General features: G+C 40.3%; 3 protein-coding genes across 3 annotated transcripts; 2 read left to right on the plus strand and 1 right to left on the minus strand.

Annotated features, from left to right (window-relative positions):
• Positions 1-269: 269 nt before the first annotated feature.
• phf23b (PHD finger protein 23b) lies at positions 270-4,882 on the minus strand. The gene is made up of 5 exons (XM_022210706.2): positions 4,306-4,882; positions 3,048-3,079; positions 2,849-2,941; positions 2,134-2,740; positions 270-1,969 (listed from the first exon to the last, which is right to left on the minus strand). The coding sequence occupies exons 1-5, from the start codon at positions 4,331-4,333 to the stop codon at positions 1,776-1,778; spliced, it is 954 nt and encodes a 317-aa protein (XP_022066398.1). The 5' UTR covers positions 4,334-4,882; the 3' UTR covers positions 270-1,775.
• A 37-nt stretch (positions 4,883-4,919) lies between these two features.
• elp5 (elongator acetyltransferase complex subunit 5) lies at positions 4,920-7,398 on the plus strand. The gene is made up of 9 exons (XM_022210709.2): positions 4,920-5,139; positions 5,225-5,331; positions 5,449-5,509; positions 5,646-5,726; positions 5,846-6,057; positions 6,320-6,495; positions 6,577-6,672; positions 6,767-6,867; positions 6,975-7,398. The coding sequence occupies exons 2-9, from the start codon at positions 5,277-5,279 to the stop codon at positions 7,081-7,083; spliced, it is 891 nt and encodes a 296-aa protein (XP_022066401.1). The 5' UTR covers positions 4,920-5,139; positions 5,225-5,276; the 3' UTR covers positions 7,084-7,398.
• An 871-nt stretch (positions 7,399-8,269) lies between these two features.
• Positions 8,270-21,161, plus strand: ctdnep1a (CTD nuclear envelope phosphatase 1a). The gene is made up of 8 exons (XM_022210700.2): positions 8,270-9,015; positions 12,423-12,489; positions 16,211-16,329; positions 16,429-16,500; positions 16,778-16,894; positions 17,037-17,148; positions 18,517-18,601; positions 19,885-21,161. The coding sequence occupies exons 1-8, from the start codon at positions 8,911-8,913 to the stop codon at positions 19,943-19,945; spliced, it is 738 nt and encodes a 245-aa protein (XP_022066392.1). The 5' UTR covers positions 8,270-8,910; the 3' UTR covers positions 19,946-21,161.
• Positions 21,162-21,228: the final 67 nt, after the last annotated feature.

Below are 21,228 nucleotides of genomic sequence, written 5' to 3' on the forward strand. Positions count from 1 at the left end.
ACTGGGAAGATTACAGGAACTAAAAAGACAACTGTAACACCAGTTTCTATGTCAGTCCATGTGTGAACTGTGTTTAGCTTGATATTTATTCATGAACTCCTTTTAAACTCACTGCACTGCTGTACTAACAAGCGAGATGCTCGTCAAACATCTCCCTCTAGTGGTCAAAGACACACATGACAACCACTTTGCTGTGTGCTAAAGTCTAATAAAATTTAGTAAATAACATATTTTTAACTTTACAATAAAAATAATGAAAAAAAACAGCCTTTTTGTTCCCAAAGACTTTTATTTTTCAAGCTACAATTAAACAAAACAATATCAGACTGCAGAAAATATAGAATTTGCTTGGGTATTCTCTCTTCACTTTCACATATGTACAGTTGTTAAAGAACAGGATATGTACACAGAAATGAAGTTGTACAGAGAGTGCAACTGCAACTGGAGACTTACCAAGACTCACCCACCAACAAAAGAAAAAAAGCACATGGTAGAACGAAATAAACAAATGCCACAACCTATGCAGCCTCGACCTTTTTTTCTGTACACTACAGCTTTGTTCTCGATGTGAGACAATCGTATGTCCGTTCTCTGACGCGGGGCGCATCTCTAATCCCGCTTCTCAGAAAGCTAAGAAATAAAACAATTATATGAAATAGAAAAACAAATATTTTACAACCATTGATAAACGGGCCCCGGAGCCACTTTGTTAATCATCGTAACCATTCGCCTTACAGCAACATTACCCCCCTCGCGTTGGATGCCTCAATGACGCACACAAAAAGCAAAAACAAACAAAAACACACAAAATAAAAACATCAAAATTTAACAGCTTATAATGTAAATGTTGTTCATGGTACATGGCCACCAATGATTGATTAACAAATGAGACAGAGAGAAACGTTAAGCGCTCAATCATGAATGTACACAGCCTAGTAGAGATGTCATCAGCTGTAGCTTATACTGCCCTTTTCCACCCACGTAAGCAGTGGATGCTGTACTGGGGTTTATATTTTTAGAAACATACTGTTAAAAATATTGTCTGTGTGCAACTTTTTGTAGATTCAAACTAATACGTCTTAGCCGAGTCTAGAAATTAAAAAAAACAAAATCTCTTATTTCAAAGGAGTGAGAGCTCCACGATCACCACTGACAACCTCCCCCCAAAAAAAGAAAATGGCTAAACAGAAATGAGCTGCCCGTCTAGCATTATGACATACTTCTAAATGAACAAGAGGAGTGACATTTAAGCTACACGACACATAAGCGACGCTTTTGTCAACCTTGCATTGATTTAAAGTTAGAAAGAAACGACCGGTCCAACTGAGAATGGCACTCCTTCAGAGACGAAAGGAAATGTTTACTGATTTGTCAATATCGTCAAGAAATAATTTACAAGCGCTTTCAGTGAATATGAGACCAAGTGGGAAAAGTTATGCACCAGCACTGTCGATAAAAATAAAGCCAATTAATGTAGCAATTGTTTAGTAACAAAAAAAAAAAAAAAAAAAAGATTCTCAACCGTCACTGTTGCTTTCTGTCCGTTTCTTCACAGTTGACAAAGAGGAGGGGGAAGTAAGAAATTAAAAAAAATATATTTATATATATATGAGGGATAAATAAGAATGGTTGTGATTGTCAAAAGAAATCCTACAAACTGACAATACAGTTGTCATCCAGGTGATAATTTAGGCTGTTTTGGCTGTAGGCATCAAAGAAAGTAAGTGTCAAGAGGACAGCAAAACCAAGGTGAGTGCTCATCATCCCCCTTGTCTCTAGGTGTCTTTTTTGTGTCCTGACCGTCGCACGTCCCTGCACTTGTGGCAGTAAAAGATGTCGGGAACATTCGACTTCTTGATCTTTGCACATGACAAATGCACCCATATGCCGCACTGGTTGCACTCGATCATTGGCCGGCCTGCGAATGGCTTCCCGCAGTAACAGGTGATCAAGTCCCATGAATCGTCCCCTGTGTTGATAAAGAGACCAGAGTTAAAGGAGATTATAGCTGACAAGTAGGTGTTGGTCAGTTGATATGAAGCATTGGGAAAAAATAACAGTTAAGCGTTAAACATTTCTTTACTGGATGTGCAAACAAACAATAAACTAAAAGACAAAAGCAGAATATCATACCTGACTCGACCATAATGTCTTCGTCTGCGATCCAGGTCTCGCCCTCGCTGGAGCTCATTTCTGCTTCCCTGATTGATTCCTCCGGCTGCATCTTTCCCAAGCCCTGCATGCTCGAAGTGGAGCCTCCATGCACCGTCACATCCTCCCCGACGTCTCGTACCTCGCCGTGTGTGTTCCGCGCCTCAGAGTCTGTCTCGCTTTGAGCAGCCGAACTCTTGAGCTTCTTAGGTTTTGGTTGTTTCGAGTTTTTGCTGCGTTTGATGCGGGCTCTTTTCTCCCCTTCACTGCTGCCACTGTCTGCTGCTGTCATGGCTGAACCCAGTGACAGCTTTTTCAGTTTTTTGTCCTTCTTGCGCTCGGCTTTCGCGGTGCTCTGGCTGTCATACAGGGAGTCTTTTAGGCGCATCTTGTCCAGCAGAGTGCTATCAGAGTGCATACGACGGATATTTTTACCCTTATTTGCTCGCGCTTTACGAACGAATGTATGGATGGTGTGGATGTCGGAGCTTCCATCTGCCCAAGTGTTGCCAATGGAGCTGCTGCCCCCATCTGCCGACAACCCTGAACTGTGTGCAGAGCTGGATGATGTTGGGGACCATGAACTTTCCTATCAGATAACAAGAGACAAATTTAGTCCATTAACACGACTTGAGCAAGACAGGCCATAATGGCAATAGCAGTTCTAATATCAACAGTGACATTCAAAGCAGATTACCTCCTTTGGACTGGGGATGTAACCAGCATAAGCCAGGACAAAGCTGCAGAACTTGTTGAAGTCCTCAACAGTCCTCTTTTTCCTCTCTGGGGGCTACAAAAAGGACATGCCTTTGTTAAAAAAAACTGAAGCTAATCTAGACAAGCCACAATAACAGATAGTGAGTGAAGCAGTCAGAGTAAAAATACAAAGTACTCGCCAGAGGTTCCGTTTTGCACGTCAACAGTGAATCTGATGGAGAAAAAGCACAACTGTAAATCACAAGCGACCAGCCCCCATTATCTTATCCCTTTTTAAGTCAAAGCCATCACCTACTCCAAAGCGTAAGGTTGCTCAGTGGTATGCTGAATGGGCTACTGCTACCATTAGCTTGCTAACACGGCAAAATCATTTGATCGGGGTTGTTAGTTATACGCATGTTGGGCATATTCAGGAGCTGCATTTGCTTAGTACATTAAAACACCCAACAGAGTTTAATTATGACTGATAAAATAAGTAAGACAGTCGTCGGACGCTAACGCTAGTTTATCTACGTCCTCCAACAACCGCAACCGGTGTCAACCAAACTTAGCGCAGATTGTGGATATAAGGCGATCAGCCATGCATAGGTCTTCAGCGATTTCACTGAAGGTTAAAACAAGTTGGTAAACGGGTAGACGAGTAGGCTCAGTTTGTTGGGTGCGGATGCGTTATCTTGTCATGTTGTATTGCCAAAATGCTATCTGCTAACGTTAGCTGACATGTAGAGGGTAAGCTAACAACACGTTATGCAGTTTACGGCGAAAGTATAGTTTGGACTAGTGGTACTTTTTGAACTCTAGTCAAACTTTGCAAGAACATTTATGCACTGGGAAATGTTAAGTTTGATTCTAAAGAAAGTGCTAACGTTTAGCCAACGTCAGCTAGCTAATCGCACTGGCTTTCTTGAAATGGAAGTGGGAGGCAAAGTTAGCTTGATGATAGTAAGGGGGGCGATTAAATCAGGTGTGTCGTTTTTGACAGCATCGAAGTTTGAGTTAGTATTTTTGGAGGATGACAAGTATGCTATTTTACTTAAAACTGACTTATTATAGAATGTTTTCAGTGAGGCGGTTGGGCAACGTTTGTTATCCAGCTATTAGCTATTAAGCTAGGTCGTTCGGCGCGGTATCTCGCAAGCTAACTGAACTGTGCAATAAGTACGTTAACATCGGATTAGCTGGCCATAGTTTTCGTAACGAAACTGTAGATAATTAATTTTCACTTTAATACAACTTTCACTGCAGTTCAGCGACAAGTCTGTCTAGAGTAAGCCGTGTTAATACAGCATACGCAACCAAACGTTTCACTACCGTTAGCCCTTACATTAGGTTAGCTATCTCAATGCCCGCAAAACGACATTTTTCAATGATTAACAGTCTAGCATCACAATAGAACTGTTTCTTTAATTGCTGTTAGTCGATCACGGTTGAACGTACCTTGGTGTTCAGACATTATGTCAAGCATTGTCGCATAACCGACAAGGCCTTGATGCTAGAAACAGAAGCAGCAGCCGAGCTAGCCGAAGAGTAGCGGCCGTCGCTCCGTGCCTTCCCCCGGCGTGGCTGCACCTCACCGCCGGGCAACTTTAGCAGCAGAAAGCCAAGGACGAATAAAACAGACAAGACCCTACTTCCAAGCAGTCCACTGTGGGTCGAAGTTGATGCCGTATTCCTTTGATGGGGGTCCGTAACAAGGGTTAACGTATCAGAAGCAAACCTTCTCCGGGCTGTCGCCACACTATTAGCCCCACAAATTACTAATTCCTCTGTCGCTTAACGTGCTACACTTAAAGCTCCCGTTTCTTCGTCAGTGCATTTATATAACCATCGGTACAAAAATACCTCCGAACTGTAAACTCTCTTTAAATAAGCGTTAGTAACGATTGCTGATCCATAGTAGGAACTTCCCAGATGAAGTTTTCTCCGCGTCTTCGCTGTAGGCATACAAAACGACTGGAGTTTTGCTTTATTTCGCACGGTCCTCTCCGTCCGTGCGCGGCAGAAGCCCCTTGAGGCTGCCAGCAAAGGGTTTTCTATGGTGCATGCTGGGTAACGTAGTTTGTTGTGGAGCCATTCCACCAGACTCAGGCGAGAGTCGTAAATGACACTGAACTACGTTTCCCTACATTAAACATTAGGTTAACGGGAACTCTGGGATATGAAGTTTTTGAATCAAAGCAACCCAAATATGCTACCTAGCGAAACTTGCTGCACTTGTATCAGGCAGCGAAAGCTTTATTTAGTGATAACTATAATTTGCAGTAATTTTAGGTAATCATCATTGTTATCTTTTATAGATGTACTTCTTCTGTCGTTAAGTTATTCAGTTTTTCTCATGGTATCCGTGTTTTTATAGGCGGTGAAGTATGCTAAGTAGCTGAAGCTACCGTGAGCAGTCATAGAGTACCATGTTGTCTGAACTACTGCAAGGCACTGATACTGGAGGTCTTCTCATAATACAAGGTAAATTATTTAATGGTTGTAAAATTTAATTCCGATTTGCTAACAAAAACAGAGCTGTGACCTATATTATTCGAAAATGATAACGTAAAGCCGTGTCATTTAATCTTGAATCGACAGATTCCTCCAGTTGTACTGGTAGACACCTCCTGAAGAGCTTCATCAATGCTGCGTTGAACAGGTATTTAAAGAAATCAGTATAGTGATTGTTTGGTTTTGTAGGAACTATTGCCTAATAATATGTCCAAGCTAGGTATCTGCTAAAATAAAAATAATTATAATATTAAAGTGTATCTTGCTCTGTGTTATAAATATAGGGAAGAAAATATTCATGTCCTTGGCTTTGAGGTCAGCGAGGAAGAGCTGGGAGAAGGGTTGAACACATCAAGCCCTCAGAGGTGATTCAGACAACGAACCAATCAATAGAAATAGATTATTTGCTCAGACAACTACTCAGCATTTCACATTGTTTATTCGAGAGTCAAACTGACCATTTGTCATCTTTTTCTTTTGTCAGGCTATGCTTTCACAATGCTTATTCAGACCCCCTTGGTTGGACAGACCACTTGACTTTCACAGTTCATCAGTTCTGTTTGGATGAACTTACACATCTGGTCAAACAAACATCACAGTCCAAACCAGCTACATTAGTAATTGACTCTCTGTCGTGGATATTGAGACACCTCAGTCCGCCTGCTGTCTGCAAAACTCTACAGCAGCTGAAAAGAGGTGAGAAATTAGCTTCTAGTGGCAATCTAATGTTTAGCTTTTGTGTGGTTTTGCAGAGTAAAGGAAGGTATGATTTCCAGGTATTCCTTTTGTTTGCTTTTGTTATTCATGAAAAAGCAAAATATACATATAAGCTTCTTTTTTTATGTGCACCATCTATTATCAAACAGACTTTCTTGGTTGACGTATTTTAGAGTAAATGGACTAGGAAAACCACACAGTGCTTCCTCTGTTTAAGGATTGTTTTCTGTTTTTTCATTAGGGGGAGCTGTGAGAACTATTATTGGTCTGCTCCATGCAGATATGCATCAGAAGGGTACAGTGGGAAGCGTCTGCCACTTGGCGACTTCAGTCATCAATGTAGCACCTGGAATGAAGGGAGATGAAGCAGTGGCAAAAATAACAAAGCGCTCAAAATCGGGGAAAGTTATGCAATGCGTAAGTAATGTTTGCATGGGGATGGCTATTTTGTGTTCCTACACTGTTATAAATTACTGACAGCTTTGCTTTTGCCCTTAGGAGGAAATATTCAGCATCAAAGACGATCTTACAGTCATTGTACAGAGCAAGCCTAGCCATCTTGAACACAAACAGACTGACCCTGAGGAACAGCAGGTGCAATATAACACGTACATTTCACCATAACACCATCAACAGAGGAAAGATAGAGATGGCAGAACTGAAAAATATTCTCTTTATGTTTTCACAGATGGACCCAACAGCTAACTTGACCTTCAACCTTCGACTGTCCGATACAGAGCGCAAGGCCAAGGAGAAACTTGCACTTCCCTTTGTCTTCAGCAAAGCAAAGTCAGAAACTTTTTTACAAGCCATATTTTTTTTCAGTAATCCCCTTCCATATGCTTTTGTTATTTTCTACAGAAAAGTCAAAATGCTGTCCTTTTGTTATCTTACAGAAAAACAGCTCTGCTCCACTCAGGCCAGGGTTCAGGACGAATCCTGTATGAACCTGATGCCAACGATGACTATGACCAGGAAGACCCAGATGACGATCTCGACGTGTAGGGTCAAGGCATAAAACCTACTAAAGGCACAGTAGATCCATGTTTCTTGTCCTGCTTGCCACTGAAAATAGTTCATTTATTTATATCATTTTCAAAATGAATTTAGGGAACTTCGAAGATTTACAATAATGTCCAGTATATCTGTAAGAAATGTTTTATCCAAATTCATAAAATTGTTTCACCAATTAGCTTTTCCTAATATAATTGATAACCTTATGTTATTTTTTTTTTCTTATTGAATAAAAGTATGTGTATTTCTGACTGTTACTTTGTACCACACTTTGCTTTTTCACAAAATAAACATGTAATACACAAATTCATGTCCTGTCTGTTTTGCTGAAGTGAGTCATGTCACACAGCAGACATCTTTCTGAATTTTTATGCTATCTTTATTTGCACAAAATTGATTTGAGAGGTCACAAAGTAAAGTGATGAGAAGGAATACCATTTCAATGTTTACTGTTTCTGACTTTTTTTTAAAATGTTTTTTTCTTTAAAAAAAAAACCACATCCTTTTTTTGGTGCATCTAAATATTCTATAGCAAGAAATATAAATAAAGTGGAAAACACTGCTCACAGCTGTTTGTTTTACAGCCAGAACATGCAACGAAAGCCACAAATATAAACTAATTGCCTAACATGATAATCACTCTTAAGTCAGTTTGGACCTGTCTATAATATGATGGAAAATATTTTTATGTATTCTTGAGATTAGCTTAAGAATACAGTTCTTACAAAGTGGGCTATTTTATTAATATTGTATTAAAAATGTGGATTTCGAAATGAGTGATTTTGCAACTAACAGTAATTGGTTTCCACTGACACTACCACACATAAATACGGAAGTCTGTCCAAGGAGATTATTCATTTCCTAGTTTGGAGTATTGAATTACGTGTAAGAAATTTATACACTTATACATTTAAAAAAATAAGGTTTCAAGTAAACGTACCTACTCACGGTCATTTTTTAAAATATTTTTGTGAGTGGCACCAATTAAGCTACTGTCAACGTCAGTTATTTTTTCACATAACCAGAAGTCATATTTATGTTATACTGCATTGCAGCCACAAACAGAGTCGCTAAACGTAAACTGGAGAACTATGGCAAAACATTTTTAGTGAATATTTTTTGAACAGATATTCGCTCGTACACGTCTGTTTGTTTTCTTTCCACGTGGACGTGCTGCGCGCAACCGCAGAGTTTCTCGCGGAAGTGACGGCAAAGCGGTGATGGCGGCTCGCAGTTTCATTCCGGATTTCCACTGGACTACAAACTGATTTTAACCGGACCCGGTTAGGCTTTGGGGAACTTTTGCTACACTGTCTCTCTTCGGACGCCACACAGACTGAAGTCGCCTTAAACCGGTGCTTGTCAACGAGCGGCCCCACAGTTTTTTGGGGGTATTTTTGTCCAAGGTTCAAGGTGGTCACCCTGTCGAGCTAGCGGTAGCTTGGTGGCTACTGGCTAACGGTAGTTAGTACACCTACAGCTAGCTTGTCAAGAGCTGCGTGCTAAGGTCCATACAGCAGCAGTCGTCGAGCAGTGGCTTTTTTTTTGACCACGTCCACGTCTGTCTGTCACTGTTACGATGCGAATGCATTAATTTTAATGCTAAGTGTGCCACAAGTGTGCAGAGCGAGGTACTCACACGGTTGCTTGGCCTCTTGTTAATTTGAATTCCTAGTTTGGCGGCTGTTGCTAAAGACTGAATTTGAGTCTGTAGCAAGCAAGTCTCCTCAGTCATTACCCTTGCAACTTTCGTCAAAAGGGTGCTATCAACAGAGAATTGAAGTTGAGTTGCTGTGGGGTCTTTGCGTGCTCGTCAACATGCTGAAGACCCGGCAGTGTTTACTTGGCATTCGCACTTTTCTCGGCGTAACGTCCAGAATATGGGGCTTCATCATGTACATCCTCAGGAAGCACCTACGAACGGTGAGAAGGGCTTTGAAATATGTTTAGCATTTGGTCCTGTTGTGTTTCTATGGCCTCTTCCATATGCTAAAATAATACTTTTCAGATCAGCTGTGGGGGGTCCCTAGCTGGTTGCCATTCATTAACATCAGTGTCAGATTATATTGCTTTACCATCCTTGGGGCATCTCTGAATTAACGCAGTCACATTTAAATACTTAAAAGTATAAAACACGTGTAAACACATTTGCAACAAAAGAAGTATATCAAGTTCTGCAAAATGTACAGGTAGCCACTGCCTGCTTTCCTTATTGATTTAAATGTACAACGACCAATAAAGATTACTGTCATTACTGAATTATATTTATCTTTTTCAACGAAATTACACCTTTTAGTTAGCTGATTAACCATTTATTTTTAAAAAATGTGAGAAAATAGTAAAAAGTGTCCTTAAAATCTTTAAACTGTTAACTTTGTCCAGCAGTCTACAATCTAAACAGGCCATGACATCTAAAGGAAATTAATATTCTGAAAAGCAAAACTTTGACAGTATTTTGCATTTCTTTCTTCATAATTTTGTTGTCAACTGATAATCAAAATTGTTGCTGAACCGCCAGTTTATTTAAATGGATTACTAATGTGAATACTTGAGCTAAATATTGTATCTTGGTTTTTTTGTGTGATGAGACCTTGTAAATAAATGGCCCATCACACTGTAGTGCCAAATGAAAAGAACCCGCATCCAAATTTAAGCAGCAGATAGCACAAGCCTGCAGGTCACCTTCAATTGCTCACAGATGTCTCCACAATAAGCATGGCATTTAAGGTGACAGAAGCCACATGCTTGTAACTTAGACCTACACATGGGTGTTGTGGAGTTGGTAATAGACATGCATTTGTGGTGTAATATGAGTGGACTTCGACTCAAGCTCCGTATCAAACCAACAAAGCTTGGAGGAGTGCCCTGTGTGTTGTAATCATCTTGCTGTTGTAGGTTTGGCTGCACTTTATTGTGTGGCAACAACACTTGCGGGTTGTGAACAGGCCTGAGTGAGAGTAGTTCAGTCCATGTTATGGCTGAAGTGAGAGGGATTATGTCGGCACAGAGAGTGTACTGTTCTCTTTCTCTCTCTCTCACCCTCTGTTTCTTTCATTCTCACTCACAGTTTAGCACTGTTGTTTACAGTAGGTGATGCACTGTTACGGCGTCATGTCCGGGGAGTGCTAATGTACCGGGCACTAAAATGTAAGTGAACCTATGGAAATTCATGGCAAGTGTGATGGAAAATATTTGAAGTGAGCATTTCAAGACCTGACCCAAAAATGTGGATCAATAAAAAGCTTGATTGGATTATGACTGTTAGGATCGGGTCATAATCCCATGCCTGACACTCTGTCAACAGATGACTGTATGGTTGTGTATCAGTCTTACCATCATCCATGTTATATAATGGGTCTGCTTATTATCCTAAATGATACAGTAACAATATACGGAAGACGAGAAAGTTTGTCTTGTCAATTAGCTAATTAACCCAGGACTCTCTGCTTTAATAGCTGATGGTAGGATTTAAATGTTCAGCTGAATATTCCACTAAAAAAATTTAGTTCCTGATCTTTTAGTAGTCTGAAAATGTCAATTTGGTCTCCAGAACAAATCCTCAAGCAATTAAGCATAATATTACTTCAGAAAATAATACATAAATTAACTGATCATTTAGAAATTGTTAGCTGTAGCCCAGCTTGATAGTTTATATGTTTTCATTTACTATGTTTCTTGTGTCCTTGTTAAAGGGGAACTTCGTTTTTTTTCAACCTGGGGTCTGTTTTCATATGTCATTTCATACACGTGAGTGATGGAGAAATGAATTTTCGACATAGCTCCAGTATTTAGCCAGGCAGGCAGCTTAGCAGCTCAGCTAGCGAAAAGTATGGGGCAGCTGGCCCCCCCGCGTCAAAGTCCACCCTAACGTGCTTTTTTTTCCCACACTGACCGCCTCAGATAGTCTCAATGAGTGTCCCACAACATACTAGAGATGAGAAGTGAACGAAAACCTCCACATTACCTGGTGATCGCTCTTTGTTGTGGTCTGTATCCAAATCTCAGGACGGTAGAAAGTAAATCTTGTTATGAAATCGCGCGAGAGCTCGCGCCAAAACCGAGGAGGTTTTCGTTCACTTCTCATCTCTCGTATGTTGTGGGACACTCATTGAGACTATCTGAGCTGGTCAGTGTGGGAAAAAAAGCACGTTAGGGCGGACTTTGACGCGGGGGGGCAGCTGCCCCATACTTTTCGCTAGCTGAGCTGCTAGCTGAGCTGCTAAGCTGCCTGCCTGGCTAAATACTGGAGCTATGTCGAAAATTCATTTCTCCATCACTCATATGCATGAAATGACATATGAAAACAGACCCCAGGTTGAAAAAAACCGAAGTTCCCCTTTAAAGCTTTACAAATGCATGGGCTGCCTGCTTCTGTCTATTACATGTCATTATATACTTAGGATTTTTATTTTTGGTGCCGTTTGCCAGGATTAGAGAGCATAAATAATTAAGATGTGAGTTGTAGCCCCAGTCTGGAGTCAGAAGATTCAGTCTGAGTTTGCAGGCCAAGAGTCCAGATGGACATTCTTAGAGGTGCAAAGAGCTGAGTGGACTCTGAGGTTCCCCCTGTGGTGCCCAGCAGCTGCTGCCACCAATAGGCTTCCCCAAGCTCATTCTGCCAGGCAGCAGTGGGAGGTGACATGGAGGGAGGTTCTGTCTAGAGCTTAGGTACCAAGCAGCCTAGGCTCAGTCAAAGTCACCCTGCAAGTCTCCCTTTCTGTGTGTGCCCCATGCTCCGCTGACACCCACCGACAGCTGGGGGGATAAAAATAACCCTGTGAAGAAAAATGCAGAGCCCCTGGGCTAGAGCAGCACTGGGAAGATTCCCCACTGTAGTCATTCTGATCAGAGCAGAACAAGAAAGTTACAGAGGAAGAGCCGCAGGGCCGACACAACCAGCTTCTGTTCATTATTTAAGTAGTGTCCTTCTGGCTCCCCTTTTGTTGTTCTGGTTCACCAAGAATGTTTTGCCTTAAACACCTGAAATATACATTTTAAAATTGCAAAACATGGAGTTTATAAGGCCTTCTTGGAGATAATAAGTTTACCCTCAGTCCAAGTCATCCACAGCACAGTTAAGTTTCAGTCATGATACTTGTTGATGCTGTAAGAAGATAACAGAAAACCACATTTCTTTACCCTGAAGGGTTTCCAGAGCACTAACACTGGACTTTTGTGTTTTAGACTGCTGTGGCTGTGGTATCAAATGTGCACTTACTGTTTGTTATCTGTGATCATATTGTAAAAATCTGCAATGGTGTACTAAACTCATCATTACTCAGTATGTTATATAAAGTGTTCTAATCGATTTCTGACGATTTCATTTGCAGATAATACAGTATCAGACGGTGCGATACGACACTTTGCCTCTGTCACCCATCTCCAGAAACAGACTCAGTGAGTATACAGTTGTTTTTAAGATATGATCACACATGAAAACCAATACCCTTAAATGAAAAGAAAATGCAGATTTTGTTTTATATCCGCTTTTACCAGACTCGTGAGGTTTATTTATTGTGATATTAGCACACAGTTTGTAATTTGGAAATGTACAAAGCTGAACAAATTCTTCAAGAAAGAAGTAACTGTACAGAAAACAAATTTCAGAAACATCATCACACAAATGTATGCACAGATACAGGTTAGTACCTTTCTCCTTGTCATTATCATCAGTTCAGAAAGACTTTGCTCTTGTAAATGTGTATCTCTTCTCCACACAAGGAAACTCGGACTTAATGTCACAAAATACAATTTCTGTGTCATGACTTTGGGTAATAGTTGTATATGTGAAAGTGGATCAGATTGCTAGGTGCAAACAACAGTTATCGTGTACGGGTAAACCTGCTGTTACCGTGGTTCCAAAGTGACACTATTTATCTGCCAGTAACTGGAAAAACAAAAAGAACTGTCAGATTTTTAGTTTTGTTTGGTGCTTGAACTACTAACTTCCGGCAGGAAAAATAATCAATCAAAGCTCACATTTCATCAAACTTAATTTACTCTAAATGTCGCATTTAAAAATTGTAACATTTTTTTTTAACAACTGGTGGAACCAGATTATGTAAAACACGAAAAACATCTGTGCTCTTCAGCACCTCTGTTAACAATGACTCAGTTACAACCAACAGGAAAAACAGCAAAATTTCAAAAGAAAAAAAATCTGCTTTTGTTTTCCTCTTTGTATTTATGGAGTTTTAACTTTATTATAATGCACAAACAACATTTTTGAGCTCTCTCATTCTAGCCAAGGCTGTGCTGTTCCCATAGAGATGCAAGATTCAATATTGCTGCAAAAATACAGTGAGTAAAATGGGAGTAAAGTAAAAGACAGTCAGAAGCTGTTCAAGGTTCGGAGGGTTCACGTAATGTTGGTCCTTAGTGCAGCTGTAAATGTGCAGTGTGAAAGGAGATGATACCCGTCAACAAAGCAGGTGTTTGTCTCTCATATGTAGTGCTAATAGCCAAAATTGCTGTACCAGCAACATTGTAAGATGTAAATAATATTTGACAGTATGAAACGCACTGTACACCAAGCCTTTACTGATATACAAGCAGCTTACACACTTCAGTATTTCCAAGACCTGCAACTGAAAAGATAAATTTACAAGACTGCCTAGTTTAGCTATAGATGGTAGAAAATAGCTGCTACACCCAAAGAAACGTTTTAGTAAGTAGTACAGTAGCAAGTTAATGTCAGAGTCCTCTTCAAACTGTATCATGTTGACAAAATTATATGAAAATCAGTTTTATGTCTTGAATTAGAATGTAACAAGACACAATAATGGTGCAGAAGTGGAGATGAAATGCAAATGTTGGAGCTGCTAGCATGGACTGGTTTGTGTGCTCTGAATGAACTTTTCTTCTGTCAGTAGAGAGCTCATTCAACAGCACACTCTTGACTTGGAAATAGGATTGTATTTCACTTCTACTTTACTTCCCTTTCAGTCACTTTACTGACCTCAGCTGGAGTCCCAGGAATAAGTAATTCCTTTACATTCAGTTAGCCCTATATGACAGATTCAAATTCTTTATTTGGAGTAACCCCTTGAGGTGTGTCACCTCGTTTTCGAGGGGGTCCAGTTGACTGGACCATATGACTGGTATTTCTGCTTGGATTTACAACACCGGGAAGAATTAAAGCAACTGTGCCAAAAGTGGTCTTTAAATCTGTAAATGACAATGCCCTCCGATATCTAACAGAACTAGATGAGCCCTCAGTAGAGGGCAGAACCAAGCCCTCTGCTGGCGAAAACCCTGTCCTCCGCATACAACTGATGCAATATGTATCAATTTTGATCATCGTACGTATATCCCTCCCTACTTGATCTGCTGACCTGTAACTCCACAACTGAGCAGGGGACCTTAGACTGATCTTCAGTGCCAAGTTTGATTATCCTAACTTCAGCACTTGCAGAGATATCGGACCGGACATAGCCACATACATACATACATACTTACCCAGCCAGATACCGCACTGAATGCAATAACCCCGCCGACGTACCCGTCGGGCGTGGTTAATGAGGATAGCAGCAAAGGCTTTGTAGAGGTGGATTCAACATCAAGCTTCTGAAGCCCAACAAACAAAGAGAGATAAAGCAAATTTAGATGTCTTTTAAGCTCACAGGAACTTACAGCAACACAGCCGGAAGGGAGCATCATTACACACAGTGATGTATGTTTGTATTTATAAATACACGCAAAATTTAAAGTTCCGCCCACACTCAAAGTGGCAGTAAGTGTCCTCTTACAGCCTTTGGAGATTACAGGAACACCCAAACAGCTGTTAATTTTTAAACTCCAGACACATAATAAGAGAATCCTCCGCCCCATAGGCTCTCATTTCCAGAGACTGTGGTCCAAGAGGATGTTGTAGGAACATCATATGAGCAGAGAATCTGTGTTTCTCTTCTATACCACGTACATTCTACAAAAGAATAAAAAGAAAGTTACTGTTTTGTCACTAACACACCTAAATTAATTAAGCAAGTAGTGGTTTCAAGTAAAATCAGGAGTAGAGTCAAAACAGGTTCCAAAGTTTACATTTTGAAGGAAAATTTGTTAACAAAGTTCAGTCTTGATTGTGCTGAATGCCTCTGTTTTGTCTATCTCCTGACTCCTGGTGTATCCGTCTTTGTCATTCTTCTGTTTCCCTGCTTGTTGCTGAGCTGATTGATTCCCATGTGAGCTGCACAAACTGACAAACTCTGCTGGTGTTAGCAGCAGAATCCCAGCTAGCTAAACCAATCATAGCAGTAGCAGCAGTGGTCTCCTTTCTGGTTTAGGTTTTCATGTTTTATTAATGGCTACTGCACTGTAAGGATACTGGAGTCGCGTAAAATATGATGTAGCAGCAAAATATGTATGCACAGTTCAGTTGTTTGTTTTCAAGACAGTCACATAGTTTGTGCTGCTTTTACAAACTGTTCTCAGTTTCACAAACTCTGTTGTGAAGAAGGCCAGCGGACATTGTAGCAACACTATATAAACGGAGAATCTAGATTTCTTGTCTTCTGAACACAACAGATAGACTTAAAGTGACTATTCTGCTTATAGAGGCTCATTACAACAAACTCTCCCACTCACAAATCCATCAGTCTACTCACCACTTTACTTGAAGGAGATGTGCATTCAGGCTGTGGATGTGCATCCTCACTGCTTGAAAACTCTTTAGTTCATATAGATATTGACTGTTTGATAGTCAGAGATGAGCAGTAATGGAAAAAATAAACAGATCTTTTACTCAAGTAAATGCACTAATACCACGCTGTAAAAATCCAACAGTGAAAATGTTAAAGTAAAAGTATGTCAGTATATTCAGGAACACATAATGTCATTAAAGTAAAAGTACTCAGAAAAAATGTTTCCTGTCATAGTTATTTTATAATGTATAGTTTATTGTAATATTAAAAATCAATGAGCAAAATTGCAACAGAAATCTTAAAAATACAAACACTGCCCAGCCCTGGTCAAGAGTAGGGAATAAATCTCAACACTGACTTACTCAGGTCACTGCAGTGCGTTGAAATTCATTGTATGATTTTGCAGTTTTTTTTTGTGTGTGCTTTTAAATGTGTGGAACAAAGTACACAAGTGTTCATTGTTGTTCAATAAACTCCAGATGCAGTAAAGCGGAAGATTCTAGTTCTGGATCTGGATGAGACGCTGATCCACTCTCACCATGACGGGGTCCTGAGGCCCACAGTGAGGCCTGGCACACCACCAGACTTCATTCTAAAAGTACGGGTAGTAATACATTCATGATAATGACTGTATTTGAGTCTAAATGCCGTTCTTGTCTAAATGAATTGGGTCCTTTTGTTCTTCTCTTCCACACAGGTTGTCATTGATAAGCACCCAGTCAGATTCTTCGTACATAAAAGGCCACATGTGGACTTCTTTTTAGAAGTGGTGAGTGTCGGCCAGACAACCTGCTGTGATCAGATTTACTGTCTGTGTGTTTCAGTCCTAAATCAACATCGAAGCAACCCATAAAACACACGTACATCACTGCTGTGGACAGACTACCTTTAACCCTGTGTGCCGTCTTTGAGATTACTCTCCATTATATGGCAACACTACCTAATGTCATAAATGATATTTGTTTTGTAAAAAGATCCTTCGTGGCTTACTAAGCATGAACTGTAGCCCGTGGACTTACACTATTGTGTTCCCTGTGTGTACACAGGTGAGCCAGTGGTATGAGCTAGTGGTTTTCACAGCCAGTATGGAGATCTACGGCTCAGCGGTGGCAGACAAGCTGGACAACAACAGGAACATTCTGAAACGCCGATACTACAGACAGGTACTGCTCCACATTGCATTCATACAGCATGGGTTAATGTGCTAATACCGATTAGGATCTGTGTTCCCATCGGGCCTTTGGAGTCTTTTTACTTTCCTTTTCATTGGCGTCACTAACTTTTGTGCCTTCTGTCTTTTGCCAGCACTGTACATTGGATCTAGGTAGTTATATTAAAGATCTGTCAGTAGTACACGATGACCTGTCCAGTATTGTTATCCTGGACAACTCACCTGGTGCTTATCGTAGCCATCCAGGTAAGACTTGCACATGACTTTGTTTCTCTGTTTTCCCTTCATGTTTCACACTCATGTCCAGTTAAAATGCAGACTAAACACATTTTCATTACCTCAGATATGGGAAGTAGTATATGAAGTAGCTGTATTGTCTGGGGTTTGTATTGTGTTATTGCTGTTTTCTTCCCTTCTGTTTTCTGTCAAACACATTGTGTTGCATTTTATTCCTATGAAAAATCCTATATAAATAATATCTGATTGATGGATTTATTGATATTGTAATATCCAAGAAAGCCACAGTAGTATTAGTATTTAACAACCTGATAGCAGAAGGAATAAAATGTGATGGGATGGTGTAGATGTTAATTGTCATTGTTAAACAACAGAAAGCAATTTAGGAGCTCTTTGTGTTAGCATACAACAAAGGAGCACAAAGACATTACCAAAAAATAGAAGTGATTGCACTGTGCAGGAGCAATTATTGATTGTAAAATATATATACACACATATCAATAGTTCTGCTGTAAAAAAGCTCTTTCTGAATAATGTGAATATTATAAGGGAGCATGATAGAATAAGTTTGAGAACATTTGGTTTGTCAAGTTGAAGCGTATATTTAGCTGTTAGCATATACAGTCATATTCATCTTCAGTTTAATACGCCTTGTGATGAATCATGAAGAGGACATATAGCTAAAGATGTTATTCCCAGTCCAAGGCCTGTATTGTAAATGTTGGAACACTACATAAAGTCTGAAGTTCCTCCAACACTCAGTGGTATATTTAACCCGTTGCGCTTCAGTTGCGCTTCAGTGTCCCGCCCGCGGTACACTTTGAGATCTGCATAAGCAATTTGGTAAATGTCTGAAACTGCAAACGTGATTATACAAACACTATACGCCGATGGAAAGCTTAGATTCTCATGAATCCGCCGGTATAAACCACTTTCAGATGTGATTACCACAGCTGGTAATATAAACACATTTGTCCGACAAACAACGAATATTCATCCATCCGTTCTCTGTACACGGCTTTAACGTACACAGCGCGACTCACATTTCCGGGTTCATTATTACACACAGATGAAAATATTCCACAAAAAACGGCCATAATCCAACCTTGGACATCCAGACGAAACAAGCCAGTAAAATAGTTTGTCCAAAACATGTCTTGAAGTCGGTATGTAATCCACGAATAGGTCGTTTTCAAGGAAATGCACCTCGCGATCCAATATTCCCTGTATTTCTTGTCATATTTTTATTTACAAATAGAATATTAGCGATTTTTTTGTACTGAAAATGGCTGGAATTGACTGCAGCTTAAAGGGTTAAAAGAGAAGCATAAAATCCAAAACAGTTTCTCAACTGACTGCCTGTTTTCTGCCCTCCAGACAATGCAATACCCATCAAGTCCTGGTTCAGCGACCCTAGTGACACAGCACTTCTTAACTTGCTGCCTATGCTGGATGCACTAAGGTAAAAGGCATATTAAAGCACATATGAAGGCAAATAGACACTTCAACTCATGGTTTACGTTGCCCACCATTTAAAGCCATGCATGTGCTTCCAGAGTGTAACGGATGTGTGATCATTTTAGATGCTTAAGCTAATAAAGCCACAGCTGACTGACATGGTTTAAGTTGTCAGTACAGGGTGACACCTACTTTTAGATGGACTGCAGACAACACCTCATTGGCCTTATTATTAATAGCAGTATTTCAAATGTGTTATTACTTGCTTTGTCTTCAGTAATGAACTTCAAACCCTGTCTGACAGTCATGTTGCAACTATAAAATACTTCAAGGACACTTTTAGGTCAAATGCTGTGTCTCCAGTTGGTCTAGGTAAATATTTTGAAATATATTCTTATTGACCTTGTTTCCAAGAGTGAGACGGAAAGATAGAACTGTAATGTCTTGGCTCAGAGCAGAAATGGAGCATGGATGTGGTTAGCCTAGCTTGGAATAAAGACTGGAAGCCAGGGAAGCAGCCAGCCTGAATCTATCCACAGGCTAATAGTGGCCATGTTTGTATACAGTACGTTTACGTTCATTTTGAAGTGTCATGATAGAAAAGGTTAATGAAAAAGGCAATGTTTGAAAATATATCCTTAATTTCAGAAAAGGTTAATGCACTTCATATGAGATGGAATCACCATTTTGCAGATGTCGTCTCTGCTTCTTTTGTTGCCTGCGCCTCCAGACAGCATGAAACGAGGCCAGCACCAGCTGACGTGACAAAATAGTTACAACTTTCCTCATTGAAAACTAATTCTGAAGACTTCTTTCCATTTTTCGCTTGTAGACGGCCAAAGTTTTGTTTGTTTTCTCTTCCTCCTCAGTTTTTTAGCAGGTGGCAAATAGCTGGTTTGCTCCTTCCTCTTTGTCTCTCAGTGTGCGCAACCTAGCCTATGCGGTCACCTCCTGACAATACTATGCAGCGTAGTTTATTTGCTCGTGTGATGGATAAAACCTGCAGAGTTTTGGGGTTCTATTTTGTGTTCATGGATGAGTTACACAACGGAGGTGCAAAGTGTTTATTGCTGAACCTTTTGGGGTGTTTGTTTACACATTTTTACTTGAGGAAAAGCCAGATTAGTTGTTCCACCTTGCTACCAGTTAGACCAACTTTACCTAAACACATCTGACTCCAACTTCACATTTCATATAGCAATCAGAAAGTCAAATATGTTGAACTTACATTTATTTTAATGCCTAAGGTGGGTGTAGTTGAATTGTACTTGTCTCTCTCCCTCCTAGGTTCACTGCTGATGTCCGCTCCGTCCTCAGTCGAAACCTCCACCAGCACCGACTCTGGTGATTGGCTGAATTGAGAGGAACGGGGCTTGTTGACCAGCCTTTTCCTCTCAGCCAGCTTCCATCCTGCCCTCCATTCCCACCCAGACGACCCACCAGCCCTCTCTGAGCCTCTCAGACGTGTCCTGAGGAGATGAGGGTTGGGGTGAGCGCCTAACACGGGATGAACAGTACGGGATCACCAGAACCCAGAAAGTACTGGGGAGGGAGAGGGAGCCAGCTTGTTCTTTTTTTTTGTTTTGTTTTTGTTTGTTTTTTCCTTCTTGATTCTTTATTTGTATTTTTTTCGAAAACAAAACGGAGCCTCTCTGCCTTATCGCTCCTGATACTGACTGTGTGTGTATGGAGGTGAGCGTTGTGTACATGAGTCGGAGTATGCTCGCTGAGTTCATTTGTCCTTTTTAAACTTTTTTGAAGAGTGGATTGTGGGAAAGAGGAGGATCAGCAAAGCAACAAAGACAAATTTCTGCATCATTTCTTCTTCTCCATCGTCACCAGACATTGCACTTCAGCGGAAAACTTTAGTAATTTACGGTCTTAACCTCTCGGAGCAACACAGTAGGGGAAGTTAGAAAATCGCCCCTTTTTAGATCAACGTCATACCCAAGCGGTGATTCATTGATTCCTGAGGTACGTTTTCTTTGCCCCAGCACGAATGGATCAATATACATGATGTAATTGATGGACCTTTGCTTGCAACATACCATCTACAGGCATTTTTCTGGACAGATCTTTTTTTTTCTCCATCCAGAACCATCACTTTTTCCCAAAAACCCTTAATGGGACTCAGTGATAAAGACTTCAAAGTTTTGAGGAAAAAAAGAATGGCTTGTAACGACATGTGGATTGCCGTGCCGCCTTTCTATATCTGATTGTTTCTTTGTTACCATAATATGAGATAATATGACTTCTGCATACCATGGCATTTTGCTTTCCCTTTGCCATTTGATGCCATCCTGATTTCATCTAATAGGAATTGCACTTAATTTTCCCCACTTCTGTTTTTTTGTTGCAGTTGGTTTTGTATTTGATTCAAATTTGCAGCATTCCCCCTTTTTTTTGTTTCTACCCACTCCCCTTACTGTATGGGTTCAACTATTAGACCCTTCATCTTTAAATGCCTTCTGAACAATGTCAGTCTTGTCAAGGCTCACAGCAGCTTCTTATTGGCTCTGTCTCCAGGTCTGTGTTACTAATAAAACACTCGTCAGTATCGACCAGTTACTATTCAGCTTGTTTTCTTTTAATGCACATAACTCTTTATCGTTTGAGCCGTAACATTTTGCA

This window comes from Acanthochromis polyacanthus, chromosome 23, assembly GCF_021347895.1.
Source record: "Acanthochromis polyacanthus isolate Apoly-LR-REF ecotype Palm Island chromosome 23, KAUST_Apoly_ChrSc, whole genome shotgun sequence".
NCBI lineage: Eukaryota > Metazoa > Chordata > Actinopteri > Pomacentridae > Acanthochromis > Acanthochromis polyacanthus.

Coding starts and splice junctions, on each gene's coding strand:
- phf23b (XM_022210706.2), bottom strand. CDS start 4,333: ATGCTTGACATAATGTCTGAACACCAAG. Junction 3,080..4,305: donor CATAATGTCTGAACACCAAG/GTACGTTCAACC, acceptor TTTCTCCATCAG/ATTCACTGTTGACGTGCAAA. Junction 2,942..3,047: donor CGTGCAAAACGGAACCTCTG/GCGAGTACTTTG, acceptor TCCTTTTTGTAG/CCCCCAGAGAGGAAAAAGAG.
- elp5 (XM_022210709.2), top strand. CDS start 5,277: ATGTTGTCTGAACTACTGCAAGGCACTGATACTGGAGGTCTTCTCATA. Junction 5,332..5,448: donor AGGTCTTCTCATAATACAAG/GTAAATTATTTA, acceptor TTGAATCGACAG/ATTCCTCCAGTTGTACTGGT. Junction 5,510..5,645: donor ATCAATGCTGCGTTGAACAG/GTATTTAAAGAA, acceptor TTATAAATATAG/GGAAGAAAATATTCATGTCC.
- ctdnep1a (XM_022210700.2), top strand. CDS start 8,911: ATGCTGAAGACCCGGCAGTGTTTACTTGGCATTCGCACTTTTCTCGGC. Junction 16,330..16,428: donor CACCAGACTTCATTCTAAAA/GTACGGGTAGTA, acceptor TCTTCCACACAG/GTTGTCATTGATAAGCACCC. Junction 16,501..16,777: donor TGGACTTCTTTTTAGAAGTG/GTGAGTGTCGGC, acceptor GTGTGTACACAG/GTGAGCCAGTGGTATGAGCT.